This window comes from Haliotis cracherodii, unplaced genomic scaffold, assembly GCF_022045235.1.
Source record: "Haliotis cracherodii isolate W230 unplaced genomic scaffold, xgHalCrac1.p SCAF_4, whole genome shotgun sequence".
Lineage (NCBI taxonomy): Eukaryota > Metazoa > Mollusca > Gastropoda > Lepetellida > Haliotidae > Haliotis > Haliotis cracherodii.
In genome coordinates, this window is record NW_027266297.1 from 311,549 (window position 1) to 329,481 (window position 17,933).

At 42.0% G+C, this 17,933-nt stretch overlaps 1 protein-coding gene and 1 pseudogene across 1 annotated transcript in view; both read right to left on the bottom strand.

The window, feature by feature from the left end:
* The window catches only part of LOC139478771 (trifunctional enzyme subunit alpha, mitochondrial-like), a 68,753-nt gene that overhangs the window by 43,448 nt on the left and 7,372 nt on the right, over positions 1-17,933 (bottom strand). Inside the window, exons 2-3 of the mRNA XM_071261387.1 lie at positions 10,968-11,012; positions 10,117-10,187 (exon numbers count right to left, since the gene is read on the bottom strand). Of these exons, the coding sequence (XP_071117488.1) occupies positions 10,117-10,187; positions 10,968-11,012 (116 nt within the window). The remainder of the gene's footprint in view (positions 1-10,116; positions 10,188-10,967; positions 11,013-17,933) is intronic.
* On the bottom strand, positions 12,419-17,534 carry LOC139480211 (uncharacterized; annotated as a pseudogene).

Genomic DNA, 17,933 nt, shown 5'->3' on the forward strand with positions numbered 1-17,933 from the left:
GATAGTTCATAACTTGGATAAAACATGCCTCCTCGGTTTTTGTTGAAAATGTAAAACCTTGACGTGGGAAGAGCCTTGGGGTCTACAGGCCTTGGGGTCTACAGCCCTTGGGGTCTACAGCCCTTGGGCTTTTCCCTCACTGGTGGGTTTACATTTAGAATCAAAACCATGGAGGCATGTTTTATCTTATACATACGTATTATTCCAACGTCACATTCTAAAAGTAAAACTAGTGCAACAAGGTTCTGTTGCTCACCTCAATTATGAAGTTACGTTATTTTGCTTCAGCCTTACTTTGGTGCAAGTATCTACGGTAAGGTTAACATATAGATGTCATGGCCTACTATGGTCAGTACAAATGATGTTTTAGTATAGCACACAATTTGTTTTGTAAAGGCATTGGAGACAAAGAAATCGTCCTTTGATGTCAAGAACATCTGGTGACAAACCGATACAGTACTCATGGATTTCCCTTGCTATTTCACAGGGCATCTATTACTGACAGTTTACCCATACCAAGTATCACATATGAAGTTGAAACAGCACCTAAAGTATTGTTATCTGCCTTGTCTAACACCATAATTATGACAACAGTATAAACCAACATGACGACAGTATAAACCAACATGACAACAGTATAAACCAACATGACAACAGTATAAACCAACATGACAACAGTGCTCCTTAATACTTGGCGTCATCCTTGACCCCTAGATCGGATGATTTTCTCAAAGAAAGGTTTCTCATTAACACTAACTACCAATCTGAGCAAAGTATCCAAATGTTGTTAGGGAGCATCTTGAAAGTAATTAAGCAACAAAACTTAATTTCTAAGGTATTAATACAGGAAGACAGAATCTATAAATAGCACAAGTTGTGGACTAACACTATACAAGACTGACACACAAACACAGATTGGTGACATTTTTAAGGATATGAAGAAAGTATCATTAGGACGTAGCACCCTTGATAGGATTTCAATAGCACATACTAGCCTGACTGTTACATTGTCAAGTGATGGTAACTTTATGTTTAGAAACTTCTATTCCCTTACACTAGGACACCAACATATAAAATATGTTGACATTGAGAGTGACATAACTGTATGTTCTGAGATGGTGGGCCAAAAATAGTTCATAGCATATACTGAGCTGTCTTTCAGTGTACATATATGTGTAAATGCTTGCACAGTTAGTGCTCAAAGGGGTGGTGAGTTTCCACCCTATAAATTCAGAAAACTGGGACCATAAAGTTATATTCCTAACCTCATGGATCTGGGTTGTGTATGTTATACTTTGGGTGAGTTAAATTAATCCTTCTACAGTTCCTGCAACATTTTTCTATGTAAACACAAACTGGAAACTGGTCAGTGTATAAAACATAATAAAATGGATAAGTGCGTTTTAAATTATATTCAGATGGACTTCCACAATGGCTAAAATATAGCCTGATGTGGATCCTGTTGATCTGCGCTTATATCGCGTAACCCACCCTTCTCCTCATGCTGCATTAGTTTTTTCGTCAGAGAACTGGAAGGAACCTCACTTCTGCTTTCTACAGGTTTTATCATGAATGGTTTGTTTTCTTGAAATACAATTTTGGTTGTCAAGGCAATTGGGTTGTTTGTCCCGCTCACCTATGTGATCGGCCTTAAATGAATTCTACAGATTAGACATAGTTTACTTTCAGGATCTATTGTGTTTTGTTAAGGCGGCTGTTCTGAACTTCGTGATTGCTGTAACAAATAAACGCGCGCGTATTTCAAATATTTACCATCACTTTGGGGTTATTGTTTTGTTGGTACCATGGCACTATAATTTTTTCCACCACCATGTGGCTCCCTCGTTTTGATCATATAGTGATTTCAGTTTGATCACATTAACTGATCTACACGCTTAAATCACGTGTTGATCCACGTCCGTCCGTATCACTTGTTGTGGTACATTCATGTTTCAATCACGTGATAGTCTGATTATTTTGATCAGGTTTTGATCAAGTTCTGATCTCATTACTTCGACCATGTGCCGTGACCTTGGTCACATGTATATATCAAATTGATGATGTTACACTTACCTCACTGACTGTCAGTCATTCATATTTGCCACGTGCAATCAAATATTGCTTTTATTAGCAATACTCCCTACTTTTCAAATGGTTATATTCCATTTGTATTTTTTTCTCCTTAGTTTATTTCAAGTTCCTGGTTTTTCATTTTTTTCCAGGTATCTTTTTTTTTTATTCTCTTCCAGGACTTTCATTTACAGATACCCCACCTAGCACTATGGAGTTAAGCCAAGAGGAAATGGAAGATATGCTAGTAGCATTTAAGAAGATGGGTTTCCAGCCTAAAGTGGACTAGCCTAAAGACCTTAAAGCTTGGATACAAGGTATCTCACAGAAGGAGCATCCTATTAAACAGGAAGAGGAACATGAAGGTCACGCATCAGCATCACGCCGAGATGTTACATACCAACAGGAAAGGACACAGACTATGATCACTGGATCTATGAAGTGGAATGCCTAATTGGAACCAAGACCCATAGCCATGACGTCATCCTTCAAGCTATTGGGAAGTGGCTTAAAGGAGAAGCAGCCATCATATCTATGAAGCTAGGGCCCCATGCAGATTTTGCAATTCTACTACATAAGTTGAAAAGTGCTTTTGGAACTCTGCGTCGAAGTTCTAATCTTATGTCAGAATTTTACAGTGGTAGCGGGGTAAGGCTGACATCTCCAAGACCAAGCCCCGGCAAAGACAGCTTCTGTTAACATGGCAACACCATCCGAGCCCAAGGAATCCAAGAGTGAACTAACAGTTGAAGGCTGTGGTTAAGGAGCTACACACTGGTATGACTGAGTTACAGCAACGGCAACTAACAGCTCATGTTTTTCAGGAGCAAGCTCAATTTTCAGGATTTTTAGGGCCTAAGCGTGAACACAGAGGAAGAGGTCAGTATAACAGAGGAAGAGGATCCACAGGTAACTGGACTCCAGTTACTACAAGAAGCAGTAACAGCCAGAATCAGTCTGATCAGCTTGGTCCTCCACCTCCAACCTATCAACAGAATTCCCCCATTCCACCAGCATCAACAGCTCCTACAGCCTCCAGATTTCAGCCAATTTCAGAATCAGAGATGCCTACCTGCTGGAGATGTGGCTACCAAGGACATCTTTTTTATAGATGCAGAGTTCGTATGGATCACATGCGACGTCCTTTAAACTGGCCCAGGCCTATGGGAAGGGGCCACCCTTAGGTTCCTATCTGCGCCCCAGAAGTGAGATCTGTGATGTCCTTTAAACTGGCCCAGGCCTATGGGAATGGGCCACCCTTAGGTTCCTATCTGCGCCCCAGAAGTGAGATTCCAGATGGTTTAGTTGGAAGCTCCACCGAAGTAACTATCTGGATTGAAGACACACCTGTACAAACTTTGTTAGACACAGGAGCTACCGTATCTGTGATGTCACAATCGTTCTACGAAGGTTATTTAAACCACATTCCACTCAGTCCACTTGATGATATACTCAACATAGAATGCGCAGGAGGAGAGCAATTACCATACATGGGATATGTACAGGTTGGAATTACGACTACAGGCAGCGGCAATGACAGTAAAGGAGCCCTATCATGTTTAGTGCTTGTTGTCCCAGACACGAGGTATAACGGACGAGTGCCAGCGCTTTTGGGAACCAATGTACTTTCAAGACTCCTTGACAACTGCCGACATACTGTTGGTGTTCAGTTCCTTCAGCGAGCAAGACTCCATACTCCATGGTACCTCGCCTATCGAACAATGGTTCTACGTGAAAGACAATGGCAAAGTATGGGAAACTTGGACTTGTAAGATCTTCAGAGTTATGTAACATCATCATTCCAGGTAACAGTACTACCATCATTAGGGGACATCTTGCAAAAGGGATTGTTTACCCACAGGTCTGTGCACTTCTTCAAGCCACAGTCAACTCAGCTGTACCAAGCGACCTTGACATTGCCCCAACCATCATCAAGTATGAGTGTGACACTCCAACGGAAATAGAAGTGCATGTCTCCAACATCACCACACAGACAGTTGTCATCCCTTCTAAGGCTTTACTTTGTGAACTCCAACCTGTCACAGCTAAGGATTTGCCTCCAGGAAAACCAGTGGACTCTGATGCTATCATTAACCAAGTGGAGATAGACAAGGAAGGACTTTCCCGTGAACAGATTGCCGATGGACTTGACATAATCCTGAAGTTTAAGGATATATTTTCAAAGAGGGATGATGATCTGGGCAACTGTTCTATGGTAAAGCACAGGATAGACTTATATGACAACACGCCATTCAAACAGCGACATCGTAGGATCCCCCCAGCCATGTATGAAGAAGTTAGGACTCATCTTCAGGAACTCATATCAGCTGGAGTCATTAGAAGGTCTCATAGCCCATGGGCCTCTAATGTTGTATTAGAAAAGAGGAAAGATGGACGACTGAGGATGTGCATTGACTTTCGCGAGCTGAATCTTCGGACCATTAAAGATGCCTACGCTCTCCCTCGTATTGAAGAACTACTTGAATGTCTTGGCGGAAATACCTTTTTCTCGGTGTTGGATATGAAGAGTGGTTATCACCAAGTGGAAGTCAAAGAAGAACACAAGCAAAGAACAGCCTTTACAGTCGGACCACTTGGATTCTTTGAATTTAATAGAATGCCATTCGGACTATCCAATGCTCCTGCAACATACAAGCGACTAATGGAAAAATGCCTTGAAGGACTGCACTTAAAGATCTGCTTGATTTATCTTGATGACCTGATAATCTTCTCAAAAACCTATGAAGAGCATGTTGAGAGGTTAGAAAGTCCGATATGTGGGATATATCGTTTCAGCAGATGGCATCGAAGCTGACCCAGAGAAAGTGGACAAGATTTAAGACTGGCCAACACCATCCGATCCAGAAGAGGTCCGGAAATTCCTTGGTTTTGCTGACTATTATAGGAAATTTGTCAAGAACTTCTCCAAGATTGCCAGACCACTGTCAGAACTGATGCCAAAGGCAGCATCCAAGAAGTCCAAATCCAAGCAGCATTCCAACAGCATCGACTGGAAGTGGGACAAAGAACAGCAAGAGGCTTTTCAGGAGCTGAAGACTCGCTTGTCAACACCACCAGTGCTTGGATATGTTGATTTTTCCAAACCCTTTGAGCTCCACATTGACGCAAGTACTCAGGGATTAGGAGCAGTGCTATACCAGGAGCAGGAGGGGCAACTGCGAGTGATTGCCTATGCAAGCAGGGGTTTGAACAAATCTGAGAGAAACTACTCTGCACATAAACCTGAGTTTCTGTGTTTGAAGTGGGCAATCTCAGAGAAGTTCAACGACTACTCGTATGGACATAAGCTTGCAGTTGTCACAGATAACAATCCTCTCACATATGTCTTAACCACTGCTCGCCTTGATGCTACTGGTCATCGATGGTTGGCAGCACTCTCTGCGTATAATTTCAGCATTAGGTACAGACCAGGGAAGAGGAACATTGATGCTGATGTTCTGTCAAGGCTGCCAGACAAGTTACCAATAGAGGAATTATCTACTGACTCTGTGAATGCCATCTGCAACGTCATCCAAGTTCCTAACCTTGTGGAAAGTAACTGCATGTCAGCACAAGTCATAGATGAGGATGATATTGATATACCTGAGGACAAGTGTGATATCAATGCCAAGGACTGGAGAAGATCACAGATGAGAGATCCATCCCTGGCTACCCTCATTTGACCACTTGGAATGCGGCACCAGACCAAAGAGGAATCAATACACTGGAGACAGTAACATGACATCTCTCATCAAGAACTTTCCACAGATGCAGCTGCACAGAGGAGTTCTTCATAGAACAACCAAGACAGGTCAAGGAGAACAGTTGCAACTTGTCTTACCTAGTAGATGTAGGGGTGCAGTGCTGCGCAGTTTGCATGACAATGTTGGTCATCCAGGCAGAGACAGAACAGTTTCTCTCTTGAGGGAAAGATTCTACTGGCCTGGAATGACCAAAGATGTTGAAGTGCATGTGCAGTCCTGTGATCGCTGCATCAAACGTAAGACAACTACATCTCGAGCACCTCTAGTGAATATTACAACATCACAACCGCTTGAACTTGTTTGTATGGACTTCCTTGGATTAGAAACATCAAAGGGGGACCAACAATATGTTCTCGTGGTAACCGATCACTTCACTAGGTATGCTCAAGCTTATCCTTGCAGGAACACCACTGCAAAGACAACTTTGTTGTTCATTATGGCCTACCGAAGCGGATTCACTCTGATAAAGGAGCAAACTTTGTGGGTACCCTGATGACTGAGCTTTGTAAAATGTTGAAGATTGAAAAATCGTCAACCACGCCTTACCATCCAATGGGCAACGGGATGTGTGAACGCTTTAACCGAACGTTGTGCAACATGCCAGGAACCTTGGATCCAGACAGCAAGCGAGATTGGAAGACACATGTTGGTCCACTTGTGCATGCTTATAATTGCACTCAGCATGAATCTACGGGCCAGTCTCCTTTCTTCTTGATGTTTGGTCGGCACCCAAGGCTTCTTGTTGACATAGCATTCGGGCTTGACATTGAGCCAAGCAAGCCCAAATCTGTTTTGAAGTATACAAAATCTTTACAGGATAGGTTAAAGCAGGCGTATGACCTTGCAGCAGAGATGGCAACCAAAGCTCAGGAAAGGCAGAAGACCAAATACGACCAGAAGGCTAGAGCGGCAGTACTGGAGACTGGTAAACGTCCTTGTGAAGATTGTTGCCTATGATGGTCGTCACAAGCTTGCTGACAGTTGGGAGAATGATGTCTATGCAGTGTTGGACAAGCCAAATCCATCTGTCCCAGTCTACATTGTTGGAAAAGAATCTGGAGAAGGGAAGAGAAGGACTCTACATAGAAATCTTCTTCTTCCAATCGGGACCATATCCAACCAAGCACCATCATTACCGACACCAGCCCTTCCAGCCAGGCCAATTCCAGCTCCAAGAAGAAAGCCAGCCACTAGAGCACAGACCATTAAGACACCTGAGCCAGAAGAAACTGATGACAGTGAAGACGAATCAGTTATGATCCCGATCCACACATCCAGGTCCTCAGCATCAACTGTCAGAGCAGTTAATCGGCCAGCTGAGGGGGAAGAGAGAGCAGAGGAGATAGAAGAAGTGGATATTATGGATACAGAGGATACTGATGAGACTGCTCAGGATCATGAGCAGGAAGATACCCCTTCACCAGACCCTGGCTCAGGAGAAGAAACATCCCCAGAAAGAGACATTCCTGATGTTCCGGAACCTACCCCGAGACAAGACCCAGACGATGACTCATCTGGAGATATTCCATCTGCACCATCGCCCCGAAGATCGACCCGGGAGAGACATAAACCCAAATGGATGAGAAGTGAAGAGTATGTTTTGTCCGCACAGCCACAGCCAGAATGGATGACAAGAGCGAGCTATCTCAGTTCCCTAATAGCTGAGGGTATTCTCGACAATGCTCAGGACAAGGCCCAGGACGCACTTCTCAACATCATTGCCGGAAAATGATGAGGACATCATTTCTCTGGGGAAGGAAATATGTAACAGGATATTGTATATATAGTTTTTAGGAATATAGTTTTAGCTCTTTTCATTTCAAGTAGTTGTATACATCTTCATTAGTTGTAGTACAAAATGGATATGCTTGGGTTAAGAGTCCAAGCGGTTGGTTCAATTTTATTGAAGGGTGGACAGGTTAGTCTATTCCTGTCCCTTTGTCACCAACTCTCTAGCTTGTCAATACAATAGCTTTCAGCTTCCTAGCTGATTAACATTATCTAACTACAGCTTTCCTCCTTAACATTTGCACACTTTTTATTCACTCTGCTTATAACTCTGCACAGACAGGACATGGACTACATATAGTTCAGGTTAGTTATTTACATTATCTTTCCTAAATAGAATTCTAACTTATCATTTAAATATGTTATCAATAATGTAAAATATTGTAAATGCTTACCTATGATATCAAATAATCAAGATATCTTCTATTTTATCAGTATAAAGTGTTTAACATGTAAGTATGTGTGAGAGCATGATTTGATTGGGAGTTTTGAATGTAAGGATTGAATTAGAAGTTGGTTTTCCATAATTTAAGGAAATGGTTGTCATGATGTATGTATGTATGTATATATTCAGGCATGATAGTTATGTTATTTACTTTTTATAGGAATGCCATAATCCTATATGATGTGGGTTTATAGACACACCCCGGTGTCACCCACAGGGTATGTATAAATCCTTTATTTTTATCACTCACTTATGAATGAATTTATATGTATTTACTATGTGTTATAATTTAACACAACATGGTAGCATTTGATATATATTCCTACTCTTAGAGATAATAAGTATATATTTATGACGCCACACGGCTACTAGTATTCTTCTGACTATATGGCGTGTAACTGATATATTCAGTTATGATAAGAGACATTTAATATATGTATTACTATTTGAAAGTTCGGTAAATTGTATTTATATAAGTTATCTACAACGAACCAGTGATGTGTAACTGTATGCGTTGCATGTATGGATTAACGTGATTGCTCAAACTAGGAAATAATTAATATGCAGCCGTGATTTTGAATGCTATTCTATGTACAGTATATAATGTTATATTTTTTTATTACAGGGTGATTGATCAATTGTGATTGATAATGGAATAAATGTCACCTCAACAAACACAACCGCAGCTTGTCATTTTTCATAATGAACCACCCCTGCTACAATTATGTATCTTGTAGATATGTCTGTGTATTTAGTTTTATGAATTAGATGCATTAAGGTAATGCATTGATTGGTAAATATATATATTACATATATATATCTATAGTATGTCAAACTGAAAATAGTTTAAAACATAAACTAGTACTTCATAATAAGTATACATGTTATCTCGATATCTTCAGATATTCTATACCTTCCCTCTTAATTTGTTAAACACTTTAGTCAAATATAAACTAAATCTATAATCAAATTTAACTACTAATCATTACTTACCGGTAAATATCATCTAACTTCATGTGTGAATGCAGTATGTAATGTATGTATGTAGATTATGATTGAATGGATACATATGAAACGGACATTTTACATGTTAATTTTATTGGCCATTTCCTTTTTTCTTATGCGGCCTTATTGTTTTGATATTTCTAGAATATGGCAATCGATGTTACGATGCCTGTTATCTGCCAACACTAACATTATGAACATAGTTGCCAGCTCATTTATGTGTATATTTTGAGTATATTGTGTTTTTATTATGTTTATATCATGGCAACCTGTAGAGGCGGTATTTATGTAACCGTCTTAAGTATTTTAGATTTAATTTGGCTTAAAACCACAAGGGTAAGTGTAACTACTGCTCAGCATATTTGATACATAAATGTAAAATATCAAGTATAAATAATGTTTATAGTATGCACAGCATATTAAATTGGATGAGCTGATTATGCATTGGTGTGTTGATACTATGTGTTGTTTGTTTTATTTCATCTATTATATATTTTCATTGTATTTTTATACATATTTGCAGAGTTCAGCAACAACTAGCGTATTTGCAAATAAAGTCAGCTGTCATCTCACACACCAGTTGCCTGTTCTGTGTTTGCTGTCTTAACTGGGGCCTTGCCCGTTACTACACTTTTTGACACCTTAACTATTGGGCAGTTTGGCAAGGACTACAGGACTAGTGCCAATTTCTAACCTTGCATTGTTTGCAACATTTTTTACAATAAACTAAATATACAAGGACAAGAGTGAAAAGTCTATCTTGTTACCGGGAACAATGCTCACTGACAAAATGGCCAACCACTCATCTGTGACTTCACAATCAAAGGGCACCAGAATGAGTTGATGTTCATGCATATCCGTTCAGTGCAGGATAAAGGGATTTCAAATAAAATTAGAACCATTTTTCACAGTGTTTTCAGGGAGAAAATGAGAGAAAATGAGTAACAATAGGATTTTACTAATTTTATCACACTCATGCACTGTCAGCATGTGCAGCCTCAGGAATTGACACACTACATGTGAACACTCGCAGTACATGGTTACCTTGGAGTTTGGACTGTCAATCCGTACAACAGCCACATCTCTCTTCACATCAATTTTGAAGTGGTTCCTTGCTAAAACAAAAAACAAATAAAGATACAATGTTGTGAATTTCAAATGAGTTACTCAGCATATGTTGGGTTAAAATATTTCAAGCTAAAGAATTAAAGGCAAGCAATTTTTCACCTTCACATATAATTAAGTTTGTTGATACATGCATGAAACAGAGGCTTTCTTTCACCAGTATCAGCTTATGATGATGATAACTTCCTACATCAGCCAAGGAATTTACAAGGTTTGTTAAGTAATAACTGATCCTGGGGTCTCCTTGGGATGCAACCTAATTTGATTCCTAAACTTGATTTCCAAGAACGTTACTGATATCATTGCACCAGCCTTACACCTATAAGACTTCAATGTTAGATTGAAGAAAATCCACTACTAACACAATGAACTTTCTATGTAACATCTGCGGTCATTCTCAATCTACATTTGTTTGTTTGTTTGTTGTTTCACATCACACAGCCTCAGCAGTATTTCAGCTGTATAAGAGTAGCCTGAATTATTCAAGTCTCAACCAGACAATCTAGTGATTGATATTGTGAGGAACAATCCACACCATCGGGGTTCGAAGACACTCAATAAACCAAGACACTGGGCCTGACTACTGATTTGGTCACCTCTTACAACTCTCATGACCAACATGACATGCTGGGGCACTATTCCAACCTGCATTCAAAACAGGCTTTCAATTTGGATGCACATAGGATGCAACATTTTGTCTGGTGTAACTCAAATCAACTACAAATATCTTTTTGTCATTATTCTTTGATATTCAATCACCAATGGCTTACCACACATCCCAGCTGAAGTGGACAGCAGCCTGCATTCTTTGTCTCCTGAAAAGTGAACTTGACTCTAGAAAAAGTGCAATCAACATGCTCAATCTGTAACAGTAGTTACAGTATTATCTACATGATTAGTACAGCCATCGATGAGTAGCAAGTCAACAGTGTAAGCATCTACATCAAAACATTGCTAATGCAATAAACCAGAAGTTGTTATCCATAAAGTTAAACATTTTCCTCTTTACTCACCAACTGCCAGAATACCACTCAAGCCTTGAACAGCATCGAACCAGGCAATGTAATTGGTACAGCTGTCACGTGGTCTTGGAGGATTCCATTAATCCCTTACACCTTATAGGATACCCCTACATCTCTCCAAATATGTCAAGAGTTGGGAAACAGGGGAGACAGAACAGGACACTCTTAACATGGTCACAAGGGCAGGGATGCAAACAGGCACGAGACGAGAATATCATCCTTTAATTTGTATATTGGTTTCACCATTCAGGTTACAAAATCAGGTTTCAAGTTAAGGGGCAATAAACTCTGTACATAACATAATATCAAACTGTCATATGTAGATTGATGGAAACTACTCAAGACATATTTGGATGTTGCTCCTTACCATGATATGAAATAGTTACTCAGGGCTTGAATGATTTTGAGTGCATCATTGTCACGAACGTGGTCATCTGTTTACTTAATAATTTTAATGGTTAAAAATACTTCAAAGCTCCCACAATATATCAATCACAGCTACAAGGATGTCTAAATGATTATGTAATATAAGATATCGCTTATATTTGTTTTCTTTCTACATGTTACAATGGTTACAGCAGAAAGCAATTAGTTTGCAGCGCTAAAGGTAAACTTCATAGAATCATACTGACTGTATAATGGTCCAAAGTAAGGATAGGGCCTACCATATTTGTCCTCACGTGTATAAATGTTACTTTTCCACTTATGATCAAGCAGGTCTGAACAGATTGTATGTTTCAAAAATTAGCACTGTCATTAGCGTCAGATAAAGAAATAAGTATCGCCAGTTAGGTTAAGAGGAACTGTACACTTGTCACACATCGACAGGACACATGTAAAGACTTGATGATATTTATTGGCAACACTCGAAACGAGCCGCGAAACCCAAGCGGGCCTCCCAAGACAGGCGAGCTACCAAGGGGAGCTAACCCTGTTTACATTAAAGCATGCCAAGCAAACCTGCGTTGGCGTGACTGTCTTTTTTTTCTTCATGATAAACGTTATCTAAACAAACCATAATGAAGGAAATAGGCGTGAAAAACAACTTGGTAAGTAAACAATGATGTAATAAAGATCCAATTTCTGGTTAACCATGAAACCAATTGGTTAGTAAACCATCATAGGGTAGACTGCCCTCTGGTCGATGGGGATTATTCTGCCCCTCACAAACATAACATTTAATAAACAAACAGAATACTTCAAAAGTCCAAAACGTATTCATCAAATCGCTTTGGTCGTTGACGTTGACGCGATGGCCTTGAAGTTGAAGATGACTGTATACCTGGGTCAAATAGGGGGTCAGATTGATCCGACGCAGAACTGATGTCGGTTGGGTGATTGTCATCAAACACGTCATTCTTAAGCGGTGGCAGAGGAGGAGTAGAAATTTCCAGAGGAATGTGCGGAGTCTCCGGTGTCTGGTGAAGTGTCTCAGGTGGGTCATCATCGATGTCAGATGTGTCCTCACTGTTCGCTTCATGCACACGTGTCTTGTTCCAAAGTGGGACTTTAAAACATTCTGAGAGCTTAACTCTGTATGAAGTGTTCCGCAGTTGGGTCCCAACGAACTTGCGGACATTGCACCAGAGGCCATCTTTGGTGACTACTAGGTAACGATTCCGTGCACATGTTTTATTGCGATCGTTATGAAGGTACACCAGGTCGCCTATCTCAATTTGATCAATAACAGGTCGATGACTCCGAGGAGCCTTGGATTTTTCACTGTGACTGTGGTTTTTTTGGCAATTAACATGTTGCTCTGTTATCAACTGCTTGTCGGACAGAGGCAACTGACAGTTTGTGAATTGGTCTCTCTGGGTCCACATCTCTCGAGAAGACAGGCCTCGTGAACGAATGCGTGTGTTTAGGCGGGCGACAGCGATGGCAAGAGCTGTTGGTGTAGTGGGGCCCCGTACAGGGTCTTGGCGCACAAGCTCATCCTCTAATTCTTGTATGGCCTTTTCAGCAACTGGGTTCTTGTTCACATTCTTCACTCTGCCTATTTCTAGGGTAATTCTATGTTGCTGGAGACGTTCATCCGTGACTAGACTGCTAAAGCCTGGGGCTGGGTCAGTGCGGATAACAGCGTGAGGGCCATCAAGTGGACGGAATTCAATGCAAAGACGAATCAATGCCTCACACAGGGTGGAGCCACGCTCATCGGTAATGATGCACGCCGCAGTGTAGGATGTGACACATTCACGTAGAACGAGGATTAGTTGTCGTTCCCTGCGCATAACATCTGACGCAAATGCAAACCCAACAGTTTCAGGTGGATCACTGGTGCTTTGGTCCACAACACCATGAGGTGTCTTACGCAAGGAGGCGCACCGGTGACAAGATTTTGAGACAGTGTTTATGGATCTGTCAAGGTCCAAAGCAAAGAAGTATCTATGGCATACTTGCTTGAGTTGGTGTGCAGATGGATGATCCAGTTGTATGTGTAGGGCGGTCAGGACTCCGTCTAATACTTGTCTTGGAACAACAATGCACTCTCTTGGTGAACCGAGTGGCTCAGATTTTCGGACAACAAGCAATCCATCCTTGGAGATGGTTGCTGTATTTAGGTATCGTTTGACATCCCTGATGTTTGTTACCTTCTTGGATGGTCGGGTACCTTGGAGAAGATGAGCATGTGTTCGTCGAAGATCCTGGCACTCCTCTTGCAAGGAACGCCAAGCAGACCTGCTTGTGAAAGGAAGGCGGGTTGTTCCATTCATGATGTCCTCTATAGACAGTTGTCGAACAACAGAGCTTTCTGTGCGCTCAATGAAGGAGCAGATTTGGCAAGAGGGATTGTCACATTCTGGTGCATTTCTGCTTGCAAAATCGGATGGCACATTTGCAGAACCAGCGAGGTGTTGTATCGTTGCTTGGTAGCGGCTAACTGTCGATAAGAAGGTAGACACCCGAGGACTAGCAGAGAACTCCCCACGGCATAACTTCTCAAATGCCAAAACACATGGTCAACTGTCGGTAAGGACACATGCTTTGTGTTTTGACTGGATAATGAAAGGACTGAAATGCTTTGTAGCGATAGCAATTGAAAGGGCTTCCACTTCACATGGTAACCATGCGACCTGTTGTCGCCGAAGCTAGGCACTGAAGAATCCTGCTAGTCGTGGCGAGTCACTACGTGTTACATAAAGTGTTGCTCCAATTCCTGGCTTCCTAACAGCACCATCAGTTACAATCCAGAGTTGGTCATCGGGGTGGGGCAGTATTATGGATTTGTTGGATGCGAGACCAGCCTGTGCTGTTTTGAAGGCATCGAGCAAAGAATCAGACCACAGAAGCTTTTCACTAGACTGGCGACCGCCCACTTCAGCATCAAGTGGGGCAAGGAGTGTGGAACAACCAGGTATTACACGGGACAAGACCTTGTAAGCTCCTATAAATGACCGTAAGCCAGTCACTGTTTCCGGAGGTGAACAAGAAGCCAGAGTTGATATGCGGTGTTGACTTGCCTGAATGGATCCTTGGTGCCATTGCCATCCTATGATGGTTGTTGTCCTGGGAGCAATGACTGTCTTGTTAGGAGATAATCTGAGATTGTTGTGTTTGAGCGCTTCAAGTACGCGTCTCCAATGACGAAGTAACTCATCCGGGCTATCAGCACCACAATAAAGGTCGTCAGCAAGCTTAGCAATCACCCCTTCCACTAAAAGATCCCCTAGTACGCGGCACATGAGCTCCTCCAATGCAGTTTCAGACCCCGGCATTCCCATTGCAGACCTGGCATATACTCTCACACCACGGAACGGGGTCACTACACCGCAGTATTTCATCGACTCCTTCGACAGAGGAATCTGATAAAAGGCATTGGTTAAATCTGCGGTTATAATGTACTTCCACTTGGCAATCTGTCTTAGAGTAGAATCGACATCAGGCATGAGGGAAGGTTGTGGCTTACTGTATCGTCCTACATCAGAGAAGGCGGTCACCAATCTGTAACCACCACTGGACTTCTTGATTAGGAAAGAAGGGTTGAGGTATTCTACTTGGATACCTGCATCTTCAGGTCGTACAAATACACCCATCCGCTCAAGTTCATCGAACTTTTGTTGGAGCTCAGAAAGTTTATCTCGTGAGTATTGCGGGACACGACCCTTCCGTTGTGGAGGTTGTACAGGTCCCATGTTAACAAATGCTTGAAAGGGGCCTGAAGCACCATTATAGCCATCGATATGTTGGTTAAACACATCGTCGAACTCCGTAAGTAGTAACTCAAACTGAGATTTGGTATCTTGCGGGAGGATATTGTCTGGGTCTACACAAACAGTGGATGAGAAACCAATGTCCTTAATTTGAGGGGACATAGTTGGTGGTAGCAGATGTGCCGGCTCAACATCATAATCAGGGTCGCAGTCAGGTATAAAAACTGGGCGAATCTGGCAAAAGTGCTTGTGTTTCTTGAGCAGTTGTGGAGTGTCGGACAGATTCGGGATCCTGATTTTGCCTGAGACGCTTGAGATAATTCCTAATTCTGGCCAAGTGGATGATACGGTAGAGCGTCCAGGTCTGGTATCTATGCGGGGTTCTATGGCAAATGTGAAATCCGAAGGAGCAAAGCTTTCAGGAACCGGCACCTCAATAAAGTCTCCAGGCCATATGGTAGTAGAAGTGTATGGGGCTCTGAGTACACAAGCTCGTCTCACAGTATGTTCGTCACCAGTTGTTTCTGTGGAACCGTATGTGTATGTCGTGCCATCACCAAGTATGATCTGATGTTTTGCAGGGCGTACTGCCACATCGTTGGCCTCCATAAATGGTATGCCTGCAAGGACTTCTACGTCCAGGTTTTCCACCACAAGACCATTAAAATCGAACTCCTTGTTGTCGCGTGTGAAAAGTATTCTTGTCTCTCCAACGACCTTCAGTGGGGAAGAGCCATCTGCCTGATGGGCTGACTGAGAGCTAGTCTTGATGTCAGCGCCGAAGCCTGTTGCTGTTGAGAGGCGGATCATGTTACCAGTAGCTCCACTATCTACAGTGACTCGTGCCGTCTGGTGGCCACAGAAACAGTACATATAGGGCGACTGACGGACTTGCACACGAAGAGTGGAGACAGGTTCAGTAGATGGCACTGCACACGCATTTTCAACTGTATCACTAGCATCGTCAGCAGGGTCATCAAGTATACTGGCAATTTGTCTTGCTTTGACCATGTATCTCCGGTCATGATCTGGAAGGAACTTGCACTCGCTGAGATAATGAACGTGATCGCTGCGTCCTGCAGCTTTACACAGTGGGCATGATTTTTGAAACTTTCTACCCGTTTGTTGTGCTTTAGCAAAACGTGAGAATGACGAGCGCTGTTGTGAAGTGTTTGTCCTCATAACCTTAGCATCCTCTGCTGTGCGGATTTCATCTAAAAGTGAATCGAGAGCCTGTGAGATTTCAGGTTTCAAAGAGGAAATTGTTCGTGAGCGAAGATCTGTCCCATAACGTTGTTTGACGAGCTTTGGAAGTTCAACGTGTATCAGCCTCAGCCATGTGAGCACAACAAAATTTTCTAACGATGGTGACAATTCCTCGTCCTCTTCAGGTGCATTGCCATAGTGGGTTATTCCCCCTTCACGGCGGAGTAAATTGTCCTCCACAAAAGCCATTAGTCTCTGATACAAATCTTCCGGTCTCTCGTCATTTTCAAGTTTGATTTCGGCAAAGTCAATGAAATGAGCGCCGGTTGCTTGGAACCCGAAATGTAGGCGTATGGCATGCCATATGGCATCTACAGACGTTGAGGATTTTATTATGGTGTTCCGTGAAATTATCGGACAATAATTGGCAATCTGGCCGAGCATGAGCTCCAAACTGCTAACCTTCTGTCTTGCAGTTCTTCTAATAGCTTCACGGACGTCTTCCCCGTCGTCAGTCATGCCCCTGAGTGGCGTGGCCCTAGTTTTCTTATGCCAGACTGCCCCGTCGGCAAGAAATGGAGTAAAATTTGTGTCCAAAGATAATGTATAAAGGAGATTTTGCCTCCAGTTCTCGAAAGAATTTACAGTCTCAATCTTACCGAGGCACCATTGCTTCGGGGCACGTTGAGCGTTGGCCATAATGACAGTCTTGTTTACTCTGCGTTATCCAGGCACTCTACCGCCTGACCTGTTGATCACGTTCAGTGAAAGTATGCAAGTACTACAGTTCGTTGTGTCGCCTGCTTCGTTAGACGTGAGTTCAAACCCGCTGCCACCACGCCAGTTAGGTTAAGAGGAACTGTACACTTGTCACACATCGACAGGACACATGTAAAGACTTGATGATATTTATTGGCAACACTCGAAACGAGCCGCGAAACCCAAGCGGGCCTCCCAAGACAGGCGAGCTACCAAGGGGAGCTAACCCTGTTTACATTAAAGCATGCCAAGCAAACCTGCGTTGGCGTATATTTATCTTTTCAAGCTTGTATTCAATCATGTTTATGTAGTAGATAGTAGTTCTGTATATATTGATCATGTCTTATTAATTAGGTTTTAATTTACTTATGTATGTTGTCAATAATGGTATTTTGTATATTTCAGATATTGCAGTAATTAAGAATTATTTACTGTATTTCTCATTTCAGGCTGCAAACTTAAGTAGTTGTAAGTCAAGTATCATCATTAAAGCCCTATTCTAATGTCATGTTTTATTTAGTGGGTCAGTCAACTTCTTGATGGTCAATCAGAGTGTAAGCCCAGGCGTCCTCTGGATTGGCTAGTTTTAAAT